The 25,844-nt window shown below is 40.2% G+C and overlaps 1 protein-coding gene across 1 annotated transcript; it reads right to left on the bottom strand.

The window, feature by feature from the left end:
* PXK (PX domain containing serine/threonine kinase) lies at nt 1-25,844 on the bottom strand. The gene is made up of 17 exons (XM_009892528.1): nt 25,800-25,844; nt 25,105-25,152; nt 20,329-20,515; nt 18,280-18,357; nt 18,041-18,114; nt 17,072-17,146; nt 15,710-15,814; nt 15,446-15,547; nt 14,633-14,794; nt 13,169-13,286; nt 12,655-12,733; nt 10,374-10,422; nt 9,519-9,596; nt 9,008-9,094; nt 8,317-8,386; nt 7,293-7,355; nt 1-496 (listed from the first exon to the last, which is right to left on the bottom strand). The coding sequence occupies exons 3-17, from the start codon at nt 20,465-20,467 to the stop codon at nt 291-293; spliced, it is 1,485 nt and encodes a 494-aa protein (XP_009890830.1). The 5' UTR covers nt 20,468-20,515; nt 25,105-25,152; nt 25,800-25,844; the 3' UTR covers nt 1-290.

The following is a 25,844-nucleotide window of genomic DNA, read 5'->3' on the forward strand; positions in this document are numbered from 1 at the left end:
TTCCTATTTCAGGTTTTTATTCAGCTATGTAGAAGTTGCTGTGCCCCTGAAACTGTAGCTAAAGAACAAAGTTCTTGAAACCAAGTAAAGGATGGAGTACTTATCACAGCATGGCAATGGGATGCAAACAGGGCAGTGCTGCTACTCAAGAAAAGCTGAAATAGGGGTAAACGGATGTACAGCGTGATTAGCAGCTTTATGCTGGTGGATCAGTGGGTGGACAGGAGGGTCTTGTTCCTGGACAGCACAGGAGGGGGAGAGGGAATTCAATCCTGGTGTGACCAGTGGCCTCAGCTGATCCTGGGAGCGCTGTAGTCGCAGGTCTGTGTTTTCTTCAGAGTTCCTTTCTGAAAGTTTTGAATGGAGCTGAGTAAGGCTCCTCGGCTTGCGCTGACATCAGGCTGTGGGCTCGGCTGCGTTGGCACCTCTGTATTCGGAGGAGGAGCTGCTGGTGGCAGGGGCGGTGGTGGCGGTGCTGGGGGTATCAACGATGCTCCTGTTGAGTTGAGGACAGAAGATGTAGTTTATGTCAAGAAGGTCCTGCTGCAGAGGACTGCAGCTATTAGCTGGACTTGGCCAGTCCTGCGCTAGTGACACCATTCCTTGAATGCCAGTGGAGAGTGTGAAGAACAGAACGAATGAAAAATGCCAGAGTGATCAAATCCCTCTATCTGCAGGTGAGTCGTGCCATCTGAGACACCTCTGAAATGAAGCCTGAAGTGCCTCAGTACTTAGGGATGAAAACATGACTCAAATGTGATCTTGGATTGAGGGAAACGGAGATCACTTAACAGGACTTCCCAGCTTCAGTTGCTCTTGTTTGTCCCCAGCAAAGCTCTTTGGGTCATGAACAGTAAGAGAGACTGAAAGCAAGTCTTACTACCTGCTCTTATTTACATGACTAACTTTACCTTCTTACGAAGGACCACATCACTGTAGTATTTGTGATGACTGCTTGGTCAGATTATATTCCATTTTTAAAGTACTCACTGCAGATAGAGTTTTCTGGAAGTGTTTTCCACTTCCACAGTAGTGTCAGACTTTCTCTAAACACGTAATAAATGCTTCTTTCACTGGCTGAATGAATCACAACCATCTGCCATCCACCCCTCTTGCCCACCTCTCATGATCCCACCTTTGCACTCTGTCCCTTCGTTTTCTGCCCCAGTCACATCCATCTCATGTTTCTCATCACGCCACAGCCTCCGTGTCCTGACTCCCTGGGAAGCCGGCGCCCACAGCGGCGCACGCAGACAGCTGCTCAGCAGCGAGGGCCTGCGTGGAGGTGCTTCCTGGCAGCTCAGGTCCAGGCAAGTGGCCTTACTTGCCCCAAGCAGCTCTCCCAAACACCCTGATCTTGTGCAACTCAGCTGCTGCACGTTGCACCATCATTTCTACAAAAGTATAATCAAAGATCCGTGCAGGAGTAAGAGCAAAGGGCTTCAGAGTGACCCCTCACCATTCCACACGACACCCACGTGAAGGTGGCACTGGCAGCACATCACCAGCTGTATGGGGAGTGACGGGCCTGTCTTGTCTGAGATATTCTGCAATGATTAATATCTTAGAACTGTTCAACAGTGAATTTTGATTTATGATCATTTAGATCGTAAGTTATTCCATAATAAGACTAGAGAGACAGATGGCACCTATAGTGAACACTTGCTTTTGTTACCTCTCACCGATAGGAATATACCGGTAAGTGGCAAGAACTATGATACAACACAAACCAACATGAGGCTAACCAAGAGGCTATGGCTACTGAAGCAGAACTGCTTGCCACGAAGTAAGCAAATACCAAGCAGTTAAAGGACATTATGCCACATGGATTTGAGAGGGATTTGATGAAGGATAAAGCTCAGCTACAGAAAACAAAAAGCAGGCAAAGTTCTCTGTGCTCCACTTCTCTCTCAATTCCTCACTAACACTTGCTCTCAGGCTAACAAGTAATAGTAAAAAGTAACTGCTGTAATTAAAAAAAGCAGTTATACCAGATGAAAGTCCTAACTCAAAGCTCCCTCTCCCTTTGAAGAGAGACTTTTCCCATATGGCAGCAAGCTCAAAATTCACACGAAGCATTGAATTTTGCCAGTGTACATTAGTACATGCTGTGACTGTAGTACTTCCAACTCTCCCAATTCTCATTGGCATGAAAAGCACCTGTGGCAACAAAACATGGGAGTACCTATTGGGCTCATCTTCACTCTCCTCCCTTCCGGAGGAAATACTCAAGTCCTAGTAGAAATAGCAGAGATCAACTGAAACAATTTAACATGCCCATTGCATGTGGATCAACTGCTCTCTTAAGTAATCAAAACATTACACAATGTTAGCACAGACTGAAATAAATTGCATACTGATGCCTTGGGGCCATCTAACTTATCCAAATCTACTTTTTTTACACTAGCCAAAGACGTAAGTCAATTTATTATTAGAAATACTGGAAAGCCATCCCCTAGGTTCGAGTCCGATGTCTCATGTGCGTACGGAGTGCCAGCAAAGCGCAGCAAAGCAAATCTTGACACTTTGCCAAAGGAAGAACCAGACCAAGAACAGTTAAAGTAACCACTTTTCCAGTTACAGTCGTCAGAGCAGAACACTAAGATTGGTGTGCCAACGCTATCACCAAACTGATCAGATGAACTGCTGTTAAAGAGCCAAGACCAGCTAATCATATTCGAAATCACTTGAAAGAGATGCAAGAACTGCAGAGAACAAAGACAAGATTTTTGGCTGGAATCACAAGCTGACGTTGAAGAAGCTATGCAAATAGTTTTAAAAGATGCAATAGGGAATGACCGTGAAAACAGCAGCCAGGACTCTGTATGGAATACAAACACAACGGTAACATATCCAGTGAAAAGAAGGTACACATTTGACAGGGGGGGAAGCCTCAAATGCGTGGATCACTAAGTATTATTAGGCCAAGATTCTATGTGTTATCTGCAAATTTAGTCTGGTTATTTTACAATGGGGGTAGAAAAGACAGGGAAGTAGAGGGAGAGGCCACCTTCCTTCCTGGAAAATTGTTAAATTCCTCAGGACTCACGATTATTGAAACTGAGCTGCTGACAACATCATACAGTTAAACTCTTGAGGGACTGATTACAGACAGTGATGCTCTTACACCTCAGCTCTGCTTTAATACATAAATACACACAGTTTTTAGGATGGCATCTGACTAGCTATGAGCATTACATATTGAACTCATTAATTAATAAGAGCATGGTTCTGAAAATCTTCAAATCAATTCATTTCAATTAGTCAACCAAAACCAAGCTGTCCTCTTCTTGACATGAGTGGTGCAAAGGAAATCTTAGTTCACACTGGTGTACTCGTATGCAGTTACATCTACACATTAAACTGTTCTGGCCAACAGTGAAATATTTTCCCGTATACACTAGAAAAAACACTTGGCACAAGTCCTCAGTTATCACTACACCTTTCCAGTACATATGTTGGAAGAAGGTGCCTGCAAACACACGTTTTACTCATTCATGCAGTTGTAAGAATAAAACACTCAAACAAGAACTTACCACGTTTTTTTTACAGGGACATTTTTGTTAAGAAAGTGTGTTAAAAGGAATAGGAAGTAAATCAGATGCTGTAAACTTGATGCCTGAATTGAAACAAAAACTTAATTATGAATTTAAAGTGACAGTAATTGTGCAAACAGCATTAAAAACTTGGCGGAGAATGGGATGCAAACAAAGAAAATCATTTTAGTGATAGAGTTTTTAAAGATGCTGTATTTCATTAAAATAATCCATAAGAATGTTCAGATTTTTTTCTTCTATTCCCTCCCAATACTAAGCAAGTTCAAGATTCGCATTCAACTTTCCCATACAGAAACAGAGCATCTTTAAAGAGATAAATCAGCATTAGCTTACTTTTCCGAAAATTCACGTTCAAAATGATGCATGCTCTATTGAAGACAGCAGAGAAAGAGAGAGGACACAAGTTAATCATCCGGTTCTCGTGTCAAAGTAAGAAAAACAGATACTGTTAGCTGAAAAGTTAGTACAAAAATCAATTACATTCTTATTCATTGACAAATATGAGGATAGCAGATTGACTGTTTCATATTACGTATACAATATGTCTGATTCTGAATAACTAAACACAGTTTTCCATGCTATAAGCATTATTATACTTGATGAACAAATACAACACACATGCTTTCAGTTGCACATGCCATAATTCAAGCTTAACAGGATTAAAGTGCATTTAGAGAGATTTAGCAAGAAATCTGCAGGAAGATTAGCCATAGAAGATGAAATCCATTCCCTTCAAGGAACGCTTCCTGTCGTATTAACACCTGTATTTCCACTTACACTGCAGAGGTCAGAGACGCTCAAAAAGAGCACTTACTAAAGCATTCAAATTGTCTTACAGAAAGGTGAAGGGCAGAAAAGGTGCACCACATGGATGTCTATGAAACATATGTCATACTGAAGGATTCAGAACTACTGGCACAGAAAAAGACAGCTGAAGTTAAGTTCAACTCTTTCACTTTATTCCCACAGGGAAGCCCGGGGAAGCAAAAATGACACCCTCCAAACTTTTCTCTATTGTAAGAGAGCTCGCTGGTATTTTATGGGTTTACTGGATTCAGAGAAGATGCAGTGAAGCTTCAAATAACCCATACCACAGTGTTCTACGTCCCTCCTGATCCTATCCACAGCTCATAGCCGCAAAGAAAAATAAGTTTTTCAAGAAAGCAAAGAATTGTGCAAGTGGAGAAAAAAGAATCAAACATTCAAGGGAGAATGTCAGAAACACAGTAAGTTACATTAGAATCACTTGCCATGATCCAAACAATGTATTTCAAAGATGACATTTAGCCAAGTATCTGCAATAAAACCAGCCCAAAACACTTTGGTCGATGAGAATAGCCCACGAGAGCCTACATTTCTAGTAGACACCTTTCCCCTCAAAGCAGGTAGTGCATTCGATCCTACAGTTGCAGCTAGCCTTACAAAGACAGCTGAAGCCAGCAATCATTTTCTTTCTTAGTACGCTCCACTGCAAGCTAAGTCTGGCGAGGCCTTTGTTCAGAGACAAAGCACATCTCAACCTGTGAGAAACACCCTGAAGGAGGTTACTTCCCCCCAGGGCAAGTCAGCCTGGAGCCCATTGCCCTCTGGTCAGTGTCTCTGGCTCCGTGCAAACCCACCCACACAATACATTAATTTGGTTAGTTACAGGCCAGGACGAGGGCAAGAGCTTCTGTTGGGCACATTTTTCCACGTCAGCCTTCGTTTTGCCATGGCATCGTAACCGCAAGATGCTTTGACATACCATGATTGTAACACAACCACAACCAAACCAGAGAGACAGACTGAAAGCCTCATTCCCCTTCTGACAGTGATCTCACCACACTGATACCCACAAGCAATTTTGGTTTAGAGGTAAATTATCCTTAGTAAGTACAAGGCATCTGGAAGAGAGAGATACAGGCTAGAGATGCATCAATGGTCACAAAGAAGGTCCTGCCATGGGACCAACGAGTCTTTCATCGAGTCAGTAATGGCATACTTGCTTAGAATAGATGAAAGTACAATATTGCTGGTTAAAATTATCAGGCATACTAGCTTTCTCTTAGAACAAGTACCTTAAGTTTCTTCTATGAATTCTACTCACAAAAACACTCCTGAAATGGTGACACCTGTCTTCACCCCTGATCAAATGCATCAAAGCCCTCAGCACGCTAAAGCACTTTCCAGTTTGAACGTGGGTAGGGCAATGTGCACAGTGTCAAACGGGGCCATTCACCACAGGTCACCATGAGCACACTGGTAGCAGGATGACCAACACGCTGTGACAATGTGGTTCGAACAGAGCCAAGTTTTGAGCCCAAACCTGAGTAATTTTTAGCCATTTGAGCAACGTCTACACATAAACTTGCATCACATGCTCAAAACTTGAAAAAGCTTTCAACCAAGTTCCAATGTGTTAAAAACTTAAGTAAAAGGTAGTTTTATTGCAGACAAAGTGTTTTCTAAACACCTGTCCATTTTGGAGAAATAAGGTTTTCTTTTGCATTTTCAGCTTCCTCCTTATTAAAGCATGCAGAACGTGAAATAAACCCTCCAGGCTAAGAGTCAGTACATCCATAGAACAGCGCTGTCATTGTGCAACACAATAACAGTAATTATCTTGTTTAGACTAACTGGGAGAAGTTAGTTCATATAATATGCACTTCAATATACCCTCAACTTGAAGGAGAAATGACTAATTTGAATTTCAGCATGACTGATTTGAATTACATCACACAGACTACAGTGTCCTTTGAAAGACCATCCATAGCAAACACAAATTGGATTGCATCGCTTCAGTTAACAAGTTCTGCCCTGTAGAAAGTTCCTGGGACTAGGAATCATACGACATGAGTCATCATAACAAACAGCAATGCTACAGACTGCTTCCCTTCTAGAAATGTATTCCATTAACACCTTTTGCTGTTAGTCTTTGCCAGATCTCCTCTTCTAGACTTCCAGACTGAAGCACGTGCACTGTTGCTCAATATTCAGATTTGTAATCAAACTTTCATGAGCATCTCTATTGCCCACTCAAGCAGATTCTTCACCACTTTCCACCACCTGTCCTAAACATTAGAAAAACTGTTTGCACAGCAGCCTAGCAAATTGGAAAAGGGAACTGGCCACAAATAATAAATATATTATTTTTAACCCAAATCAGTTTCTGACTTGTTCCTTCAGTTCTGCTGGTGTTATCAATGGGCTGGAGCAGAACAGGGGAGATTTAGGCAGCTTAAGCCACTGAATTTGTCACACCCAAAATTCCCGAAGCTACACCACAGCGGTACGGTACAGGGTAAAGAGACAATACACAAAACCAACGGATCAACAAACAGTACTTCAGAGACAACAGACCATTAACATCAGAACAAAGCCATACTGCAACACGAGGGCCAGAAAATGTCTGGAAAGTAGCAACGTCGATAGGACTGGAGTAATAGACTTTGAAGTCGGCACTTATACTCTATGGGTAAATCATACCATGTGTATCTTAAGAAAGGTTACTAAATGAAAAAGAACAGTACTAAAAGGTTCTCTATGGCCCTCAAAAGACAGAAAATGCCTACGCTTAGGCTGCCACAAAATAAATGTCATCTCTGTGTTCTACCCTTGAAAACCACCATCCCTCAGCCATCCTTGGGAATAACACCCACAGTTATTCAGGGTGACGAATAACACCCACAGGGGCAGGGGTGACGGAATAAAAAACAAAGAAAAAAAGACAAACACTGTAATGACTCTAGAACTTACCTGCTGTAGAGGGCGGAGTGGGGGATGATGGAGATGTTAATGGGGAACTCGCCCCAGAGCCTGCTAAATAAAACAACAGTCTAGTAACTAAAGCTGTGATGTTAAAATTCAACACAATCAGACAAGACAAATTTTTGGAAACAGGCCAACTTTATTGACTGAAGATCCAGTCTTGCTTCCACTGAAATCTTGGGAAACATTCCCATTCATACGAACAGCGTCACTCAGACCCGATCTGAACAGAGAGACTTAACAGTACACAGTATCAGAGGAGGTCCAAACACTAAGAAGAGCACTCAGCAGTATTCCTCAATGGGAAACACTTCTTTTCTGTTGCTTAGGCTGTTGGATTTCAGCATCCAAATTCTGTTCTCCTTAAGAGTTGTGCCACTGCACGGATGGCACCCCATTTCTCCTTATAAGAGATGATTTTCAGTCAGTTGCTATACTCCACAAGTTACTCTGATATCTGACTATTCCACTAGAGGCTGCTTTTGGACACATTTTAGCCAGGCAAGTCAACTCTGTTAAACTGTTCAGTAGTACCAACCATTCCTTTTAACTTAATAAAGACCTGTCAAAGGCTCTGTTGTTTTAGAATTTGGCACTGAATTAAACAGATATAACTTTCTTATTCATCTTAGCACCTTACTACGGAATACAGATCACCACAGAGTTCCTCCCTGAAGGCTGCATTATTAAATGGCCCAAATAATGGATGTTATTATTATTCCACTCAAATGTCAAACAGAATGAAGAGGCTGATTTTTATTTTGGAGGAACGGGGCACAGAAGAGAGGACACATTGCTTTATATAAGGCAGCTGAAAATTTAACACTGACAATATTTTTCAGCCCTAGGTTTATCTATTATTAAATAGCCAAAACAGTGTTATCAGGCTCTGGTAGTCCAATACTAATGTGTAAACTGATGTTGACCCTGGATCTTTTAAGCCAGAAAATGACAGCAACAACAAAAACATTGACATAGCTGTGCAGAAGTAAGGTCTTCTCTTTGTAGTTACCTGAGTTATTTGAGTTGCTGTATTTTGCTGAGTGTTCTTCCCCACTTTCATAGGCAGAGCGTTTCGACTTCTTTAAAAAAAGAGCAAAAGAAACAAAAGATGGGAATAAATAATTGCTTTCCATGATAAGGATTGAACTGACACACAGATTTGTAACAGCCATCCACTGTATCACACAAGGTTTATCCACGCCCAGCATCCCTCTCCCCGCAACCGACACGTGCTGCAATGATGACAATAGCAGCAAGGCTGTTCTGCACTTAGATATCTCCAAGTAAGCAAGGAGGGCAACTCCAGTGTCCTCTGACCACAAGGGAAAGGCAGAAAGCTGACCCACAAAAAGGAAGAGAAACACAGGCAGCGTGCTGCAGGAGCAGACTAAAAAAAGGTTCCAATATCCTCACCAGGCAGCAGGAAGCAGCCCGGGCTGCCATCTGTACGTGAGGGGCTAACAAAGCCCGTTTTCATACCACAACCTCCAACAGGTTAAACCAATACACAAGTCAGCTACCATTGTAACTTAAAGTTCTTAGGAAGTGTATTGTTCAGCTACAGAAGTGAAAATAATCAGGAAGTAGTACAGAAAACCCCAGGACAGAATAGATCAGTGTTCCCATGGTTGTACAAGCTATACATTCAAAAAAGATACACGTCTTTTTCTGTGTGAAAAACCTGTTTAAAGATTTCTTACTTTTCGTGCTAAGATCTTCCTTTTCTTTTTTTCTTCTTCAGAGCCATGATGAGACTGAGCTCTTGTCAGCCTTCTGTGCTGGTGAATCTTCAAAATGAAGGGAAAACAGAAAAAGACCATGTTAAGATCTTAGAAGTTCTCAGACAAAGCGTGTTTAGGGTGCGAGAAAACACACTGTAGTCATTCTCCTTGTTCAGTTTTCTTTTTCACTTTTAGTTTTTATCTTTACTGTTGCTGGTAGGGGATGGAGTCTCATACGGCATTTAAAATGATCCTTTAATTTAGGAGCCACTGCCTGTGAAGCTGCACCACTTAAAACCGTGAAATGCCATTCAGTCAAAAGCTGTTCTACAACTCCTCATACTCCATTTTGGGGAAAGCAAATCTGTTGATGAAAGCCTTTATTACTCAAAATTACTTTCAGTGAGTAAAAACTCACTTTCCCCATGTAAAAGTGATATGAGGAAATGGAATGTCTGTAGGAAATACAGTAAAGAAATGCGGACGTTACCAATTTCTGTTCTTCTGTTAATCGTTTTTCTATGCATTCCTTGGAGGTTTTCAATGCCTCTTTTAACTTAGTAGGAATCTAATACAAAACAGGGAAAAAAAAAATAATCACAGCACAAAACATGATAAAGGAAAACATAACTTAACAGCTCAAAACTCACCATTCATCTGATCCTGTTGCCCATCTAAAGCCCCAAGCACTGACACTATTCCCTTAGTGAAAGGGAAAAGAAGAATCTAGATGCATGTTTTCCACTCCAAACCTAGCTACAGATCTAACAGCAGGGTCAAAGAAACACTGGAAATAATGGAAGGGATACTCTAATGGCAGGGACAGCTAATTGTTTTGATACTCCAGTCACATCCCCAAACTGCCATGAGGCTGATAACACGAGACAAACAGCACGTGTCCACCAGGAGAAATGCTCTGGGGCAGCCCCCCAATGGGAGCAGATGTGGCTCTGCAAAGCCCCAGCACTGCAGCGCTGGAGCTAGCAGCAATGTGGTGGTGGTCTCACCTAGCAAAATCAGCTTCCACAGGTCTTACCAATTCATTTCCACTCACTGGAAGGGACCCACATTACTTAGCAACCTCTGCTCAGATGCAGTGCTATCATTAGTGACGCAAATGAGCTCCAGGACAGAAAAGGCACTTGAACACTCATGGGTGACACTGTGCCTCCCTCCTAAGGGGTGATATAGAGTTCTTTGGTACAATTCAGCAACGGAATCTAAATACTGATAGCAATTGCCATAAAGTCAGCTCTCCTCTACCCTGTCTGACGACTAGCGCGTAGCTACCCACAGCCCATCAACAGCTACCCACAAACATCAACAAATCAACGTTCAACTCTACCTTAAACTGTGGTTTCTCAGAGTTTGTTAGCAGGACGTCACTGAATAATCTGTGAGTAGATGAAAAAAGAAAAAAAAAAAAAAAAGAAATATTACTCCCAAGAGACAGGCAAAACCACAGCAAGAATACTACTGGTACTATTTGCTTAACTCCCTCCTTCTCCTTCTCTGTCCTCATCTCTATGCCACTGTTTGGGTTTTTTCCCCAGGTTTTAATGAACTGCTTTTTATTTTCCAAGCACTGCTGTAAAATTAGCAGCATCCAACCCTCAGAATGTAGCCACTACTGATGGCAGAGTAAGCAAGGCTGTGCGGAATATTTTGAAAGCTGATAGAACAGGTACAATTATCAAAGGCAGAGAAGAGTTTCCCCAAAACAAGAATGACTTTTCCTTAAAAGTATATGGATTCTTTAGTGACAAAAGATTACCAGGGGCTTTAAGTTACACCTAAACAAAATCATCCCTCATTTTAAGAAAACTCTCTTAGCACAACTGTTGTTTTAGCATTAGCAAGAACCATGTGAAAGATCAATGAGTGAACTTAACATTTGAAAATATCTGCATTCTTGTCTGTACTCTGGCAAACGCGACCAAAGCAAATATTCTAATATTTTTTGCTCTCCCCTCTAGAGTATCAGCAGCAACAGAATAAATGATTAATCCTTTTCCATCCAAAACAAAGACACTAGAGGGCAATGGTAGTCTGAAAATAAACTGGTTAGTCCATTTCAAGATACTTTGTTCCGGAGAACATACTAGAAAACTGTCCCAGAAAGAGATCTGAGATATCCCTGGCTCTGAGATAAAGATTTCAGAGATTTTTTTGTTGCTATTCACTATGGAAAATGATCACAGGCCTATGCTAGAGAAAACAAATTCAAGTCTAGAATCAAGTTTATAAGAATAGTATTCCATGAAACACTCAGATATAAATCAAATTTTTAATTTTTTTTTTTTTTAAAAAAAAACCATGAATATTCACCCTTGTTTACAGGGCATTTTCCTGACCTTTTCTGATTACATGTACTTGCAAAATTAAGCAAATTCACAGTTTATATGGTTATAATAAATAATAAAGCTTAATAAATACTTACATTAATTGCATTGCACATCTACATAGAACACTTGTGAAGAGTATTGGTATGAAGGGAATGTAGTATATAGACCTATATATCAGATACAGCAGCGCACAGATTGTTTGTTCAGCATCTTTTAAGACCTGTATATTCCTGTATTCACGGAGTTGTCTTATAGTATTTCTCCCCTGCCTACATTCTCCTCTCTACCTCCCACCTCCTTTAAGACCAGAGGAAGGCAGGAGTAGAAGGAATCGAAGGCTGAGACAAGCCAGCAGTGACTCTTCCCAACCAGGAAATATGAATCTTGGAGCATGCTCTAAGCGTACTGCAATCTGTATACTGTGAGATCAGACCCAGATTTAGGTATGGGCAATCTGTCATTTATAAGGTCATGACTCTGGCACCTTGGATCAAGAAAACACAAAAGAACCCCCCACCAGTAGCTGTGCTTCTATGCTCAGCATACTGGTGACACGTCACAGCACAGTGACAGCAGACAATTTCCCTGGTAATATTGCCTCCTAATTGCAGGAAGGGTGGCACTGCAGACAAGTATGACCTCCAAGTCAGTCATGCACTGACATTGCTCCCTTTCTGCATCCTAATCTTGCTCTGTACCTGCCTTTACCACTTCACCGAATCGCTGGGAGGAGATCCTGTAAGGAAATACATTCTGTCTGTGCTTCAGAGAATCCCTAAGCCAGCCCTGCAAGAAACCAGCCAGAACCTCTGCATAATGTTTCACACCCAGACCCCATCTAAATGTCACTGCTGAGCAAAGCAGATCTATTCTGCTAGTCATGAGTAAACTGATAGCAAAATCTACCAAAGTAGGTCTGAATGGTACATGCAAAAACACTCTTTGTTCTAAATGCTTTAAAACAACCTGTATATGATCTCAAACATGCTTGCAGTACTTTAATAGCTGGATCAATTTAAACCATAGCACCATACTAAACAAAATGCATTCTTGACAGCTCCAACACACCAAGAGAGAAAGAAACGTTAAATGAGCATCTATCACATTAACAAGGGATGGGTTCTATAAAGCCAAACAATTTTAAAGCTTCATTTGGAATACACTACATCCCTCAGAACGATGAGCAAATCTTTCTTAAAAGGAACAAGAGCAAAAAGGTTCTTCCGCCTAATATAATTAAAAACATTGCTATGTGGATAAAACAAGTAAAACAAGACTTACGGCATCTGTAAGAGCCGTGAAACAGTTGGCATGCCATTCTTCATAGCTTCACAGGTCAGAATGGATTCCAACACAGACACTACCAAAGAAATAATAAGAATGAACACATTTTTGCACTGCAGGATAGCAAATGATTTAGAATGAACATCTGGCACGGCCACATGATGTTCCCCTAAGTACCGCATCAACTAAAAAGTGATGCAGCTCTGTGGCATGTGTTTTTTATTATAATGTTACTATTACACATACAAACTTTTCAAGAATGTTAGACATGAGGCGAGGGAATCCAGACATCTAATTACTTCCTACACACTGTTTTATCACTCAGTTAAAAAAATTATATGCTACGTATATTTCAGGAAGAACACATTTTGTTTTTTAAAGATTACTAAACAAGACTTTCCAGTCACAGGCTGCAAAGATCTTCGGCTGCTATTTCACAGCACTTCAGCTTAGGTAAAAGGTAAGAGTACCCAGGAAGCTGAGATCGACATTTTCTCAATTGTGTACTGACCAACAAACACCGACGGTGCAGGAGGGAAGCTGTCTACTGGAATCGTATCTGGGGGTCTTCCATATGTCATTTCATACAGTAAGTGCCCAAAGCAATATACATCAACACCTTCTAAAGTCTGCAGAGGAACAAAAAAAATAAAAACACAACTTGCTAGAACTAATCAGTTTTTCACAAGTGGTTTGAAAACACACAATGACCCATTAAAGAAAAGGAGTGGTCCTGCATTTGAAGACAGAAGAGAGGAACCATTAAGACAGTTTGTAACCACAACCACATCCCTGCGTAACTTTAGCTCAAATGAAATCTTCACACCTCAAGCAAAAGCAGCTACTGCTGTATGTGATGATATAAATGGGATAGCGGTATAGTCATGTTCTGTAAAAATGCATAAAGTAGTACACTCTTCTCATGCACAGAAGTTGAGAGCCATAAATTGATACAAATCACAGCCAAGCACATTTTGCTAGCTAAGTCAAACAGTAAAGAATAAGATTCATAATATTACCAGCTCCCACTTTACAGGGAGGTAGATAAAAAAACAGCAAAAATACATGCCAAACAAACCTAGGAGAGCCTCTTTCACTCCTCCTTAGGTTTGTACAAGCTGTGCATAACAAGCTAAGCTCCCAGACAGCATATTTCCAAGATTTTTGAATCATGTTTAAACAGAAATGGCTCCTCTTACTGGAAGAGGCTCAGAGCTTTGATGGCACTAACAGATTTGGACTAACCATGAACTTTTGATCGTTTCTTTGACAACACAGTAGAACTTGTTTAGCAAGGTCAGCAAGCAGCTGTCTCGTGATGCTGTATGGAATTTACTACAATGAGCACTTAAAGGCAGGACAAGATGCTGGCTAAAAGACTGTATTGCTGCAACAGGGGAAAATTGTTTTCATTTTTTTGTAGGAAGATAATATTTTGCTTTGCAAGACTGCAGTTAAGAGACACCCTTCAAACAAATAAAAAACAGCTTTTAATAGCTAGACGTCTGCAAGCTTCTAATCAATTTTCACAGTATCCACCAAAGACAAGGCTGATTACTACTCCCAGCTAAGACCAGGTAATAAGCTGCACTCATTGTACAGACATACAAGTGAAAAAGTGTGGTAGGCAATATGCACATTCCTAGGAAATACGAGACCAGGGTGGAAAGAGATCTTAAAACAACTGCAGTTTACTTCCATTTGTGCCAGCACTGCTGCCACAAAAGCACTCACCTGCACTCCCCTTCCACCTGCTCACCTTTGGCCTCAGCCTCACTCCAGTGTGCTGCAACAAAACTTGTGTGCAGCCAGACAGTGATTTGGAGGAAGCAGAAAAGGGATTTGATGGAGAAAACCTCAGATTAAAGAAAGGGGGTTGAGAGAGGTTTTTTTCATTCTAGTCAGTTCTCCACAAACAGAAGTTGAGGATAAAGGGATGCATAAGAGTCAGCTGAATTAATTTCCGGAATCTTACATTAATTTTCCGAAACTGTGAAAAGTATGATCGATAAAATGATGGAAGTCCCAACAAGGAATTTTCTAGATCCAGTAACTTGCAGGTGTCCCCATCCAACATCACATTGGCAGAGTGAAGATGGCCATAAGGAAATCCTTTCTCATGCAAGAATTTTAATACCTGAAAAAAATCCGATACAGAAGCACTGTCATAAGATGCTCTGATGACCTCAAGATCTTAAATGCTCCAATGCTAAAGCAGATACATAACAAACAAGGTCCCTATTTGGAATGCTTGCTCAACTTGGTCTTCTATCTACATCATCTTTGGCTGACTATTCATTTCCATTTCACGGGTAGCATTTCTCACAAAACAAACATTTGATGCTGATCCTCAAAGCATGCTAACAGACACCTCCCAAAGAGCTCTGGAAAGTAAAATTCACAATTCTACTGAATATCATAGTTTGAATAAAAAATTTTAAAAACCACATTAATTAGAATGAATTTATGGCACGTGTTCTGCAGGCTGTGAATTACTTCTTTCCCTTTTTCCACAAGGAAAAAAAACACATTATCACCTCTCTCCCATTTAAGCTCCACATATACCAACTCCCTTTTTCTTTTTTTTTTTTTTTTGGTCAGAAATGGCCTCAAATATGCATCTAAATTCAACTCCCAGCAGCTCATCTCAATTTACATTTAGCTTTGAAGTCTGCTGCTGAAATAAGGCTTACGTGCTCAGAAGTTTGTCTACTTTTTCTTGTTAAACCAGTTGGCCTAAAGAAAAAAAAAAGATCACAAAGGCTGGTAAATAAAGCAAAAAAAATACCTCTAATATTTGCCTTCCATATGTTTTTATTTGCTGAAGTTCAAGGCCTTGAATTTTTTTAGGATTGCAGTACTTCTTCAGGAATGGGTCTTTTGGCTTTGCCTATAAAGGAAACACACATGTCAAGATCATGACCAGAAAAGCCATTAATTGTCTTAGTTTGCTTAGCAATAGAGGTGGTGAACAGTTTTATAAAAGACATACTGTGGTCATTCCGGCAAACATTCTACCATTTGAGTTGGGGGCAGGAGAGGGAGACCTTACCTTATAAATAAGGTCCTTTAGTGTCCCTTTTTCACTGAACGGTCTAATAACCAGCGCTGAAGATTCATTGGCAGTGGCAAAAGTGATTTTGTAAATATAAGGATGCTACCAAAAGAAGAAACTGTAAGTAAGTTTTAGATGACAGATTCTGTACTTCATTTTTGCTCGATTCCCGAGTAAGAAAAGATCTGCGTCAATTGTATATTTAAAGTAATAAACTGGATTCTGTCAGTGACATTTGCTCAAGCTATTCAGTCTCAACCTGGAGTAAATGCAAAGAAAACTTCACAAGAACATTGTTCAATTTCCACATAAATAATAAAATAAAAAGAATCCACCATCTTTTTTTAACAAAACAGACTGGCAGTTGAGACAAATGAAGAATCCAGCCCCATTCATACTTATACATGAGCAGCTTTCCTGCAGGTTTAAGTCATGCTAAGCTAATAAATTCATTCATGGTTTTATACAACTATGGCACATAAGAAAACTTGGCATTAATAGCTGTCATAACAGTTTTACATCTTCAGAAATTATTATAACGACTTCCTGCAACTTTGTGAAACCAAATGAGACAGCACAGTTGGAAATAAATTACACGTGCAATGCATATTTTGATTGAAATTGCAAGTTAGGAAAAGACCCCTTGTTGACATCCTATTTTAATACATCAGTTTCAGTCTGGTTTGGGGGTTGAAAAGTCTGGTTTTCAGCCTCTCCTGTTGTGCGCATCTGCTGAGTTCCAAGACTGCGCAGAGGTTTACCAGTTTAAACACCATCCTTTTCAGCCAGTCTCTGACATGTTAACATCCTTAAAGAGAAACTCCTTTGGAGTCAAACGCCAGTTTTTCAGACAGAGATGCCTATTGGATTTATGACGTGGCATTGCACAGGAGCTTAAATTGGACAACCTCCACTGTACCTCTACTAAGATACTCCTGTCTTAAGTTCAAGAAGCTGAAAAAATAATGACACTTGTTGCACTGCCTTATTCACTGCTGCCTGAGAATAACCCCAGAACACGGGTTACCAATTACACCTAGACAGCACTATCCTAACAGCCTAAAAGTGTTCAGGAGCTGAAATAAAAGCTCATGATCTCACACTACTGCACAACAAGAAAAAAATAAAATTAACCACAACTCAATCTCCTGTAATAACCCTGCAGGATTATTATTTGTGCTGAGAACACATTACCTCATATTGCGTGGGAAATGTAATTAAAAGGTTCACACATCTTTAAATCAAAGCAACGCTAAAATTACAAACTATGTCTACTAGGCTATATGTGCTTTTGCAAGATCAGTCCTTGACAAGCGCTTTTGTGCTGGCACAATTTAAAAGTCTTCAAGTAATACTCACAGAACAGGAAGAAAGAAGTTTCACAGCATACTGTAAGTCTTTGTCAGACAAGTATTTATCAGGGCCAAGATCAGCCTGGAAATAAATAGGAAAAGAATGGCATCATAATAGATGTTGCATTCCATAGCGAAAGTGTGATCTATATTCTGCTGTCACAAATTAAGACAGCTGCTTGAAGATATATTTCGAAGAGCAAGCAAAGAAATTACACACACAGAATGAAATTTGAAGAGGCTGAATAAAGCCATGGTTTCACAATACAAAGTGCCTGACAGTAATTAAGTATTATTGCCTCCTTCCCCATCCCGTATCTGATGTGCACTACTACCACTGAATGAACTCTGCCAACCCCAAACTTGGGGACTGTGTGTATTGTGAACTGATAAGGCTTAAATCCCCACCTTCTTCCTCTCCAGCAAGAAAAACTTCCCTCCTACTGCAGGCTTTAGTGGCATCCGCTTTCTAGTGAGGTCTCACAAACAGCTATGCTGATATAATTAAGAGGGCAGCACCTTTCAGCACAGGAACACAAGCAAGTGTTTAGTAACAACAAACTATTTGGTGTCAATACATGCCTGCCTTAAAGGAGCTATTCACGCCTCTCTCACCTATCAGTTTGTCAGTAAAACTAAAGATCCAAGGAAGGAAACCCACCACTTTAAAAAGGATCACTTTGTTATTTTCAGTGAGCGAATTTATACTATGGTCAACGTCATCACAACTGAAGAAACAGAGGTGCAGGAATAGGAACAAATGAACAGGCACAGAAACTTGCAAACTGGATTTGCCACCAGAGGAAAGAAACATAAGAAGTTCCCACGCCACACATCCACCTAAGGGCTTTCAAGCCTCTTTCAAAGCCTGAGCTGTTAAGACTATCTCTCTGCCACTCCTGCACGGTAGCCAAAATAAATGAAATAAACCAGGTTCATTAAGAAAGACTTGAGTATGAGATGAAAGTATATATACCCAGCTTAACATCAGCCGTTCCTTTGGTTGATTCTTAATCTTCATTAAGAAATATTTCTTTCGTATTCGCCAACCTACAAAACAAGAGACATCAACAGCTTTCATTAAAACACTACTAAATCACATGGCTTACAGGGAGGAGGAGGTCTGTAAGCAAAGATAGTATTGTAATCTTGGGACAACTTGTATAGTTGGAAAAAAATATCAGACTAGTTGCGTTGCATGCATGCTCTTCTTACCTATATCTTTTAATGGTTCTACCACTTCCCACTTTGGCTCTGATCGGAAGAACATTGAAACATGCTGTAAGGCAATTTCTGGAAAGAAAAAAAAAAAGTTTGTAAGAGACTATTTAAGATGATTTACATGTCAGGTAAGGTTCAATGCCAGAAGGAAGCCTGCAGGGATTCAGGCTGAAAGTCAGCAAAATCACTTTAAAAGGAAATCAGATAAAAACACAGTTATAGGGCGTTTGCATTTTTAACCTGAGAGCTCAAATCCACAGAGAAAACAGAAAGCACTGCCTTTAAAAAACTTAGCTTATTGAGTTTGCATTCTGTCTGCACTAGATCTACATTTCCAAGTCCAAATCCAATGCTCACAGTGATGATTCCCCACACTGTATTTGATCACGAAATGTTTCTGCTATACCTGTAAAAGTGCTAACTTTTACATCTTTTTAATGTTCATCTACATTGCCATTACTATATGTAAACTTATCAGCTCTGTTTCACTATGTGTTAATCTGCCCTTTTCTTTGCAGGCTAACGTTATTTTGCTAGCTATCATGATCCAACACATATTTTGGGTGAGGGGAGGGAGGTCACCCTTCTGGTTACTGAACTCTCTCACAGCTGGGAACACAAGTGGTTTATTCATGAAGTGATCTGAGGGGAAATCTCAGTGAGAAGTGGTGACAGCATGGGGAGAAAGGGAATCATGCCAACAAGGAGTTTTCTCTAGCATGGCTTATCTTGGCGTAGAAACACAGCAAAAAGGTAAGGATGCACCAATCTTTCTGCACTGTATCGTCTCTCTCCAAAAAAAGGCTAGGCAAAAAAGAGACAACAGTGCAATAGGTGTCAGCTCAGTGCTCCAATACCATCAGTTTGTCATTTTTTTAAGTGTTTCCAAAGACCATAGGCAATGACTCGATTGCTACTAACTTCCCTGCAACTTGCTGAAAAAACAATCGTGATGAACGTGCTCAGAATTAACACAGAAGTCACGGTGTCTCCTCGAAAATTTAAATTGCTTGCTCAGCATTAGCCAGACAAACTGCATCCTTAAAGAGTTACTAGTAATTTACAACTCCTCCACAGCTTATCATAAACATCCGGGAAATGTTCTTTGCGTTCTGAGGCTGGAGATACAAGACCGTTACATAAAGGGAGAGCAAAGAGACAAGTGAAAAGGAAACAGTAAGTTCCTGCTTCAGTAGGCTCTGCTTTTATGAAAACAAGCTTTGCATTTTGCAAAGAGTCAGTTTGCCCATGAACTGTATCTGTGGAGTGGGTTTCACCACTAAGAGGAAGTTTTTTTTCAGTCTGTATGACAAATATTTAACAATTTCCAGTAGCTGATGCCAGACAAATCCAAAGAAGAAACATTTAGTAATGAAGAGAACTGATCACTGGGATATCATTTTAAGGGATGCAAGTGATTTTCTAGTACTTGGGGGGGGACGGAGAGGGACGGACACGGACGGGACAGGACAGGACTTATTCAAGCCTTGAAAAAGTACTCAACCTAGCTCAAACAAGTAGTTCTAGGAAGTCTTACAACCCAAAGTGACAGCAGGAGCTAGACAAGATGACCACAATCGTTCCTGTTGATTTGAAAAACTTCAGAACCGCGACAAATGCAAGTTTCAGTGTGCAGACAACCGGCTGCTTTAACAGAACGCAGAGCTGAAAAACTTAACTCCACCTTACATTCTGGTAGACAAGTAACTTCCAAACACCAACACTCCCCTTTTATCACAAACTGTGAAAAAGTAGATGTCACTCTCACCAACCCCCCTCCCCCAAGTTCTCCCTACACAGATCTTGACCCTCATCACTCCGCTATAAAATATTTCAAATATTTAGATTTGACAATCGCAGCATGATTCATGCAGAGTTGGAGAAACTTTATCATAAATAATCACATGCACAGAGTGATAATTTGGAAGGTTGTTTCCCCCATCTGCCCCCCATGCTTCAATGTAAATCCTTGCCAGCACGAATGGAAGACATACACGCTTGCTAAAGTGAAACTGTAATGCAGTTTTGCAATTCCTCACTTACCAGTGTAGTTTACAGAATAGCTGTTTGGGTCCAAGAATTTTTTTACCAATTCACAGTTAGACAGGATGTGATGGGTAGTAATTACATCGAGATAGGCCTGGAGTCCCTTCTGTCTTTCAGCTATGAATTCACGCTCCATGTTTCCAATCAATTTTTTTGGAGGAAGAGGTAGACTGAGAGTTGAGATCTTAAAAAGAGAGAAAAAATTACTAACCTTGCTCTCAAAATGCCTCAGGGATATAAACTAGCAACCCAGAAAGTGAAAGAATCTCAGCAGCAAGCTAACTACTGGGTAACTCTTTTTGTACTGTGTCTATACAAGCTTTTATGTTTTTTCTAAGTACTGTTATCAGGGTGAGCTAGTCAGACAACAGCTTGCATCCCACTGTGAAGAGCTTAGTAAGTCGAATGACACTGAAAATGCGAGAAGATAAATTTTTGCTAGTGATTCATGCATTTAAGTTCACTACAGAAAAGTTTCAGATACTAAATGGCTACAATTTTCAGCCAAATCCTTTCTATGACCTACCACCACCACAGCACAAAAACAATTCACACTTTACCATTTTCTCCAGATAAGGTTTATGTTTTCTTATTTCATGAAGTGCAGATTAATAACTTTCCTTTGCCTCTACTGCCTTTATCGGTAATTTAAAGCCCTTACGGTCAGTATTTTAAATCTGTAATTTCAAATATGGTGCAACTTTTCCATTTTCTCTTCCAAACTTATTGCTGTACAGTTTTTGAACAGCTATACATCTTGCCACCCAGCCAGAGCTGCATCTACCAATGGACGTGCAGAAGCTGTTTTCTGTTGACATAAGTGATCCAAAACTTCAGATAAAAATCAGAGAAATACTTTGAAATAGGACGATGAAAAAATGTACAGAAATTCAAAGCCTTATGTAAGTCAGATCAAAGAGATCAGCTTTAGAAAACAAAACTAGGTTGCACGCAGTGTTTACATTCTATTACATCATGTGAATCGCCAGAATATTTTTTTCATGTTGTTAACACATCGTTGTCCTGCAGATCAAAGCACCTGCCTTGGGTATGCTGAATCTCCATGGGAGCTATCTTTAAGAAATGTGTATTGCAGGAATCAATTACACCAGATGCAATAACCTCATTTCTAAAGTAAACAGTCCACCAGGGAGAAGACAGTGACTTTTTGGTGTTTGAACAACTTTCCTTTTAACTAGTGGGAAAAGTAAAGGATTAGCTCAAGCAACTGGGGCAGGAGTAGCAATCCATCTCCTTTTTTCCTCCTCCTTTTGAACACAGGAGTTGTCCCTCACCTCACCTTAGCACTTCTGTTTCTGACTGCAAATCATGGGCTGAATTACGCCTGAATTACCAATGTTAATGAAAATCATCCAATCCACTGAGCATTTTTTAATGCCCTTTTATACCCAAAGAGGAAAAAAATATATCCAGGAATAAACCCAAAAGCAACAATATACCACTTAAAACTAATCTGGTGAATTACTGGCTGTAACACCAGAGGCATACAGAACGTTCCTTTGGCAAACGACTTTTACTTCAATTCAAAAACAAGTTTCTAAATGAAAAATGAATGCATTTCTGGTATTACTCACTTGAAAAGCACGTCAAATCATAATCACCTTTACCTTCTTGACCTGACAGCTAGCTACCATCAGAGAGAAAAGGACTCTAGTTCAGATGTTTTCAAACCACTGTTATTTGTTTTAAAATTTCAATAAACCACACATCTGCTATTTTTCAGCAGAAAGTAACATTCACCCCTAGGTTTTTGTGGCTATCTGCCAAGACACACAGCACAGTGCGAACACTGTCTACCACAGAAGAACACCTCACTGAGGTTCTGACCTTGCACAGACCTCGCATGCTTTCAAATACAAGTCGTACTTCGTGGCCCCAGCTCAGCGCTGGAGCCAGGATGGGCTTCACCACAGAAGAACCTGGGAATTAACATTCTTATCTTCAAACCAAAGCCCGCTCAGGAATGTCTGTTCAAAAGCTGCAATAAAATGCTCGCAAAAGCCAGATATCTTGCTGTGAATACTGTACCAGTAAGTAGTTCACTTAAAATAGAAGAGCAGCCAATGATCTCCACACATCTCTGTCAAGCAAGTGAAGAGGAAGAAATGCAGGATGGTCTGGAAGGAGCTTTTCAATCCAGTACACAGCTGAGAGTTCAGGGAATCTGGTCTGAAACTTTCTGATGCAGATCAGGGTCACCGGTATACAGCTCTCGTTATTTCCAAGGTGTTTGGTAGGACTGCATCCCCTTGCTTGGACAGCGTGGAAATTCTTAGTCCTTACCATTATTGCATAGGTAGCACCAGATTAACAGCAGAAAAGTTGCATTCCAACTCAGCTGCAGCTGTGTCTTCAAACACAACCACCCAAAGCTACAGAGAGGTCAAGTATGCCACGAGAACTGGAAGAACCTGAGGCTCTACACCCAAAATAAGCTCCAGCAGTTTTTCCAGCAACATTTTAGTTTTGAAGGAAGGAGACTGGGTTTTGGTATTTTCTTATTGCTCATTGCTTTATACTGTGGGGCTTTCTTTGGGGGGGCGTTTTGTTTTGCTTGGAGTTTTGTTTATTTACTCTAATTTCAATATAGACAAGATGAGAAGAGAGTTTAAATACAAGTCTTGGGCCCTGAACAGTGTGATGAAATATTGTTGCTTAGAGTTCTGGATGGAAAGAACGGAGGAGTGTTGCATGTCTTAACGGACCAGAAAGCTCCAACTACAGCATCACAAAGAGCAATTTATAACAAACTCCAAAACAGTGGGAGAAAAGAGCCATTTTAACATGCTTCTCGCCAGCTACTGTCTGCTGTCTCTCAAGCCCTGGCATATGGAACTAGGCTGGAGGAGCAGTGGTGTTTGTCAAAAGCAGAGCTGTGCATCTTTGGTAAAGGCTTAAAACGCTCTTAAAACATAATGAAGAATTAGACCTCTTAGGGCAGCTCTCTGTACTAACCAGAAAAGGCTATCTCCAAGCTGAGATACGTATTTGCCTTTCCAGACTGTGGAAAGCAGAAACAGGAGTTTGAACACCAAGGGGTGAGCAGTAGTTTTCAGTGAAGGAGACCAAGTGCTAATGAACACGGCCTGCTAATTTAGCTGTCCTCTGCCTACCCCCCTCTCCAAGTTAGCAGTATGTCTTGATGATTCTGTTTGATCTTTTCTAGCCATCCAAGCAGCTGACATTTTTGCCCCAGATTTTCATATCTTATAGCTGCAAAATCTCTCTCCTTTCAAATTCCTCCTTGTCCCACTCTGCAAGTTGTTATCAAATAAATTCCTGAACCCTCCACTTTTATCATTCACCTCTGCCTCAGATACAAAGGCCTTTTCTTTCTGTCCTACATCATACATAGCCTATTTACCTTCACTTTCTAGACCTTCCACCTAGGCCTACCCTTTCAGTACATGCCATTACTAAATTTTAATTCTTAAAGGTCCATTGCCTTTTCTACTAAAGCTGCCTCATTTGAAAGTTAAATGAGAAGGCAACAAAGCTTTTTCATGCCTTAACACATTCTATTCCCCTCGGTTAAGAGGAGCTTGTTATAGGTGGCTGCAAAAGTGAACTCTTTCTTCCTTTTAAAACCTTCTCAAAATTCTCTGTGATCTCTATCAAAATTTGGCTATGGTTAAGACTACAATGACCACTATGTACTGTGACAGACATGGACCATCTCATTTCCCTGTGTTCCCACGGGTGCTTATCTGATCTTCAATCTTGGATTTCTCTGGAGCAGCAGACATCCTTGTATGGCATTTATTTAGCACATCACACAAAGATGTTTCTAGGTCATGAAAATCAAGTACTTATGTGCCACTGCAAATTCAATAAAATAATTCCATAATGCAACCATGTTGCATCTGTTGAATTATGTCTAATTTGTCCCCCCATACACCTTCTAGCATAGCAATCAGTTATAGTAGACTACGAGAGCGCACAACGCAACATCCTTACATGGTTTTGGGCACTGAGGTTCATCAAGCAGACAGCCGATTTGACTGGGGCTGGGGGGAAGCAGTGTTAAGCTCTTGAATTCACACAACATTTAACGGGGGGGGGGGGGAATCAAAGTCACAAAAATCTATCCTCAAATTGCAGAAGCGTTCACTTTCTATCTTGCTTGCACAGTACTATGGAAATCTCAAGAAACAAGTTTCACTCCTGTAGATGCCAGTCACTGCTGCTTCCCCCTTTTTCCCAAACACACTCATATGCCCTGCTTTTTCCCACACAAACTCAAAAGAAATAATTGTCCTAAAAAGCAAAAGAAAACACACAGTAAGTCCAGTGTTTAACTAAGGAACGCTTTCCAGTGATACAGAAAACCATCACATGATAAGCAGCATCTGGTAGTGCTTCTAGACGAATATAAATAATGAGACACATAGCACTTCAATGCTGAATTTAAGGCTGGTATGTGCCTTGGCTTTCTTCAAATCAAAGGAGGAACAAATAATAACACATAAAACCGGAACAAGTCACAGTACTGAAGGAAAAGATTCAGTATCTGCCAATTTCCTCTATTTCTATATAAATGGGTCCTGTTGATGCCAAAATTAAAATTTTACAAGAGAAAACATAAGAGTGAAAAAGTATACATTCAAGTTAGATTTGATGCCACAAGTTTCTCTGTAGAGCTACGTGAATTTGTGGGTTTTCTTCACTGCAATATATAAAAATATCACAAGCCATTTTAAATATATCCTTCTAAATGACATTTTGTATTTATATATCAAGGGTGAAAGTTACCTGCAAGCTATTGTTAAGCAAGTCAAAGTCACTGTATCGCCTCACAATCTGCAAAATATAAAGACAAAGTTCAGGAAACATATTACTTTTCCCATTGGCTTTTTACTCTTCAAAATCCCATCAGACAAAAGTAATTCCCATTTACTATCTTCTTCTTTTAAACATTTTTGTACAAATGTGCAACTGCTGGAGAGCAACAAAGAATTTTTAATCACATCTCGACCAGATCAAAAATGCGTTTCTAAACATTATCTTAAAAGAGCTTTAAAAAAATATTTGCAAGCAAAGTTGTCCTCGCACAAAGAATTTTTGCCGTGTTTGATGCAACAATTTTTTGTAGTCACCTTCATTACTACTTCTAGGTTTCATTGGTCATGTATCAGCAAGCATGCGATTTTAGCACTAAGGAAGGCAAACTGCTTTTGAGATTTAAAAATGATGGTTGCACCAACACACAGTAGTAACACCACAGGCATTTTTCCTGGAATGTTCACAATAGCAGCAGACAACACATCTTCTGTAGCTGGCAGCAATACTGTCTTAGTTTTTGACCAAAAGTATTCAAGCACTTCATGTTCTCAATTCCAAACCAACATTTCCCTCTACAGCTCAGATTTAAAATCTAGGAAGAGACAATTTTCAAATTCTTCATAAAAAAGCATCCTGGTTACATGAATCACAGTTTAAGAAATTACCTGCCAACTGTTTTCTGCTGAAACTCCTCTCTGAACACGGATTAT

This window comes from Charadrius vociferus, unplaced genomic scaffold (genome assembly GCF_000708025.1).
Source record: "Charadrius vociferus isolate BGI_N301 unplaced genomic scaffold, ASM70802v2 scaffold119, whole genome shotgun sequence".
In the NCBI taxonomy this organism is placed as follows: domain Eukaryota; kingdom Metazoa; phylum Chordata; class Aves; order Charadriiformes; family Charadriidae; genus Charadrius; species Charadrius vociferus.

Coding starts and splice junctions, on each gene's coding strand:
- PXK (XM_009892528.1), bottom strand. CDS start 20,467: ATGGAGCGTGAATTCATAGCTGAAAGACAGAAGGGACTCCAGGCCTAT. Junction 17,147..18,040: donor AACGGCTGATGTTAAGCTGG/GTATATATACTT, acceptor ATTTATTTCCAG/GCTGATCTTGGCCCTGATAA. Junction 7,356..8,316: donor CAGCAACTCAAATAACTCAG/GTAACTACAAAG, acceptor TGTTTTATTTAG/CAGGCTCTGGGGCGAGTTCC.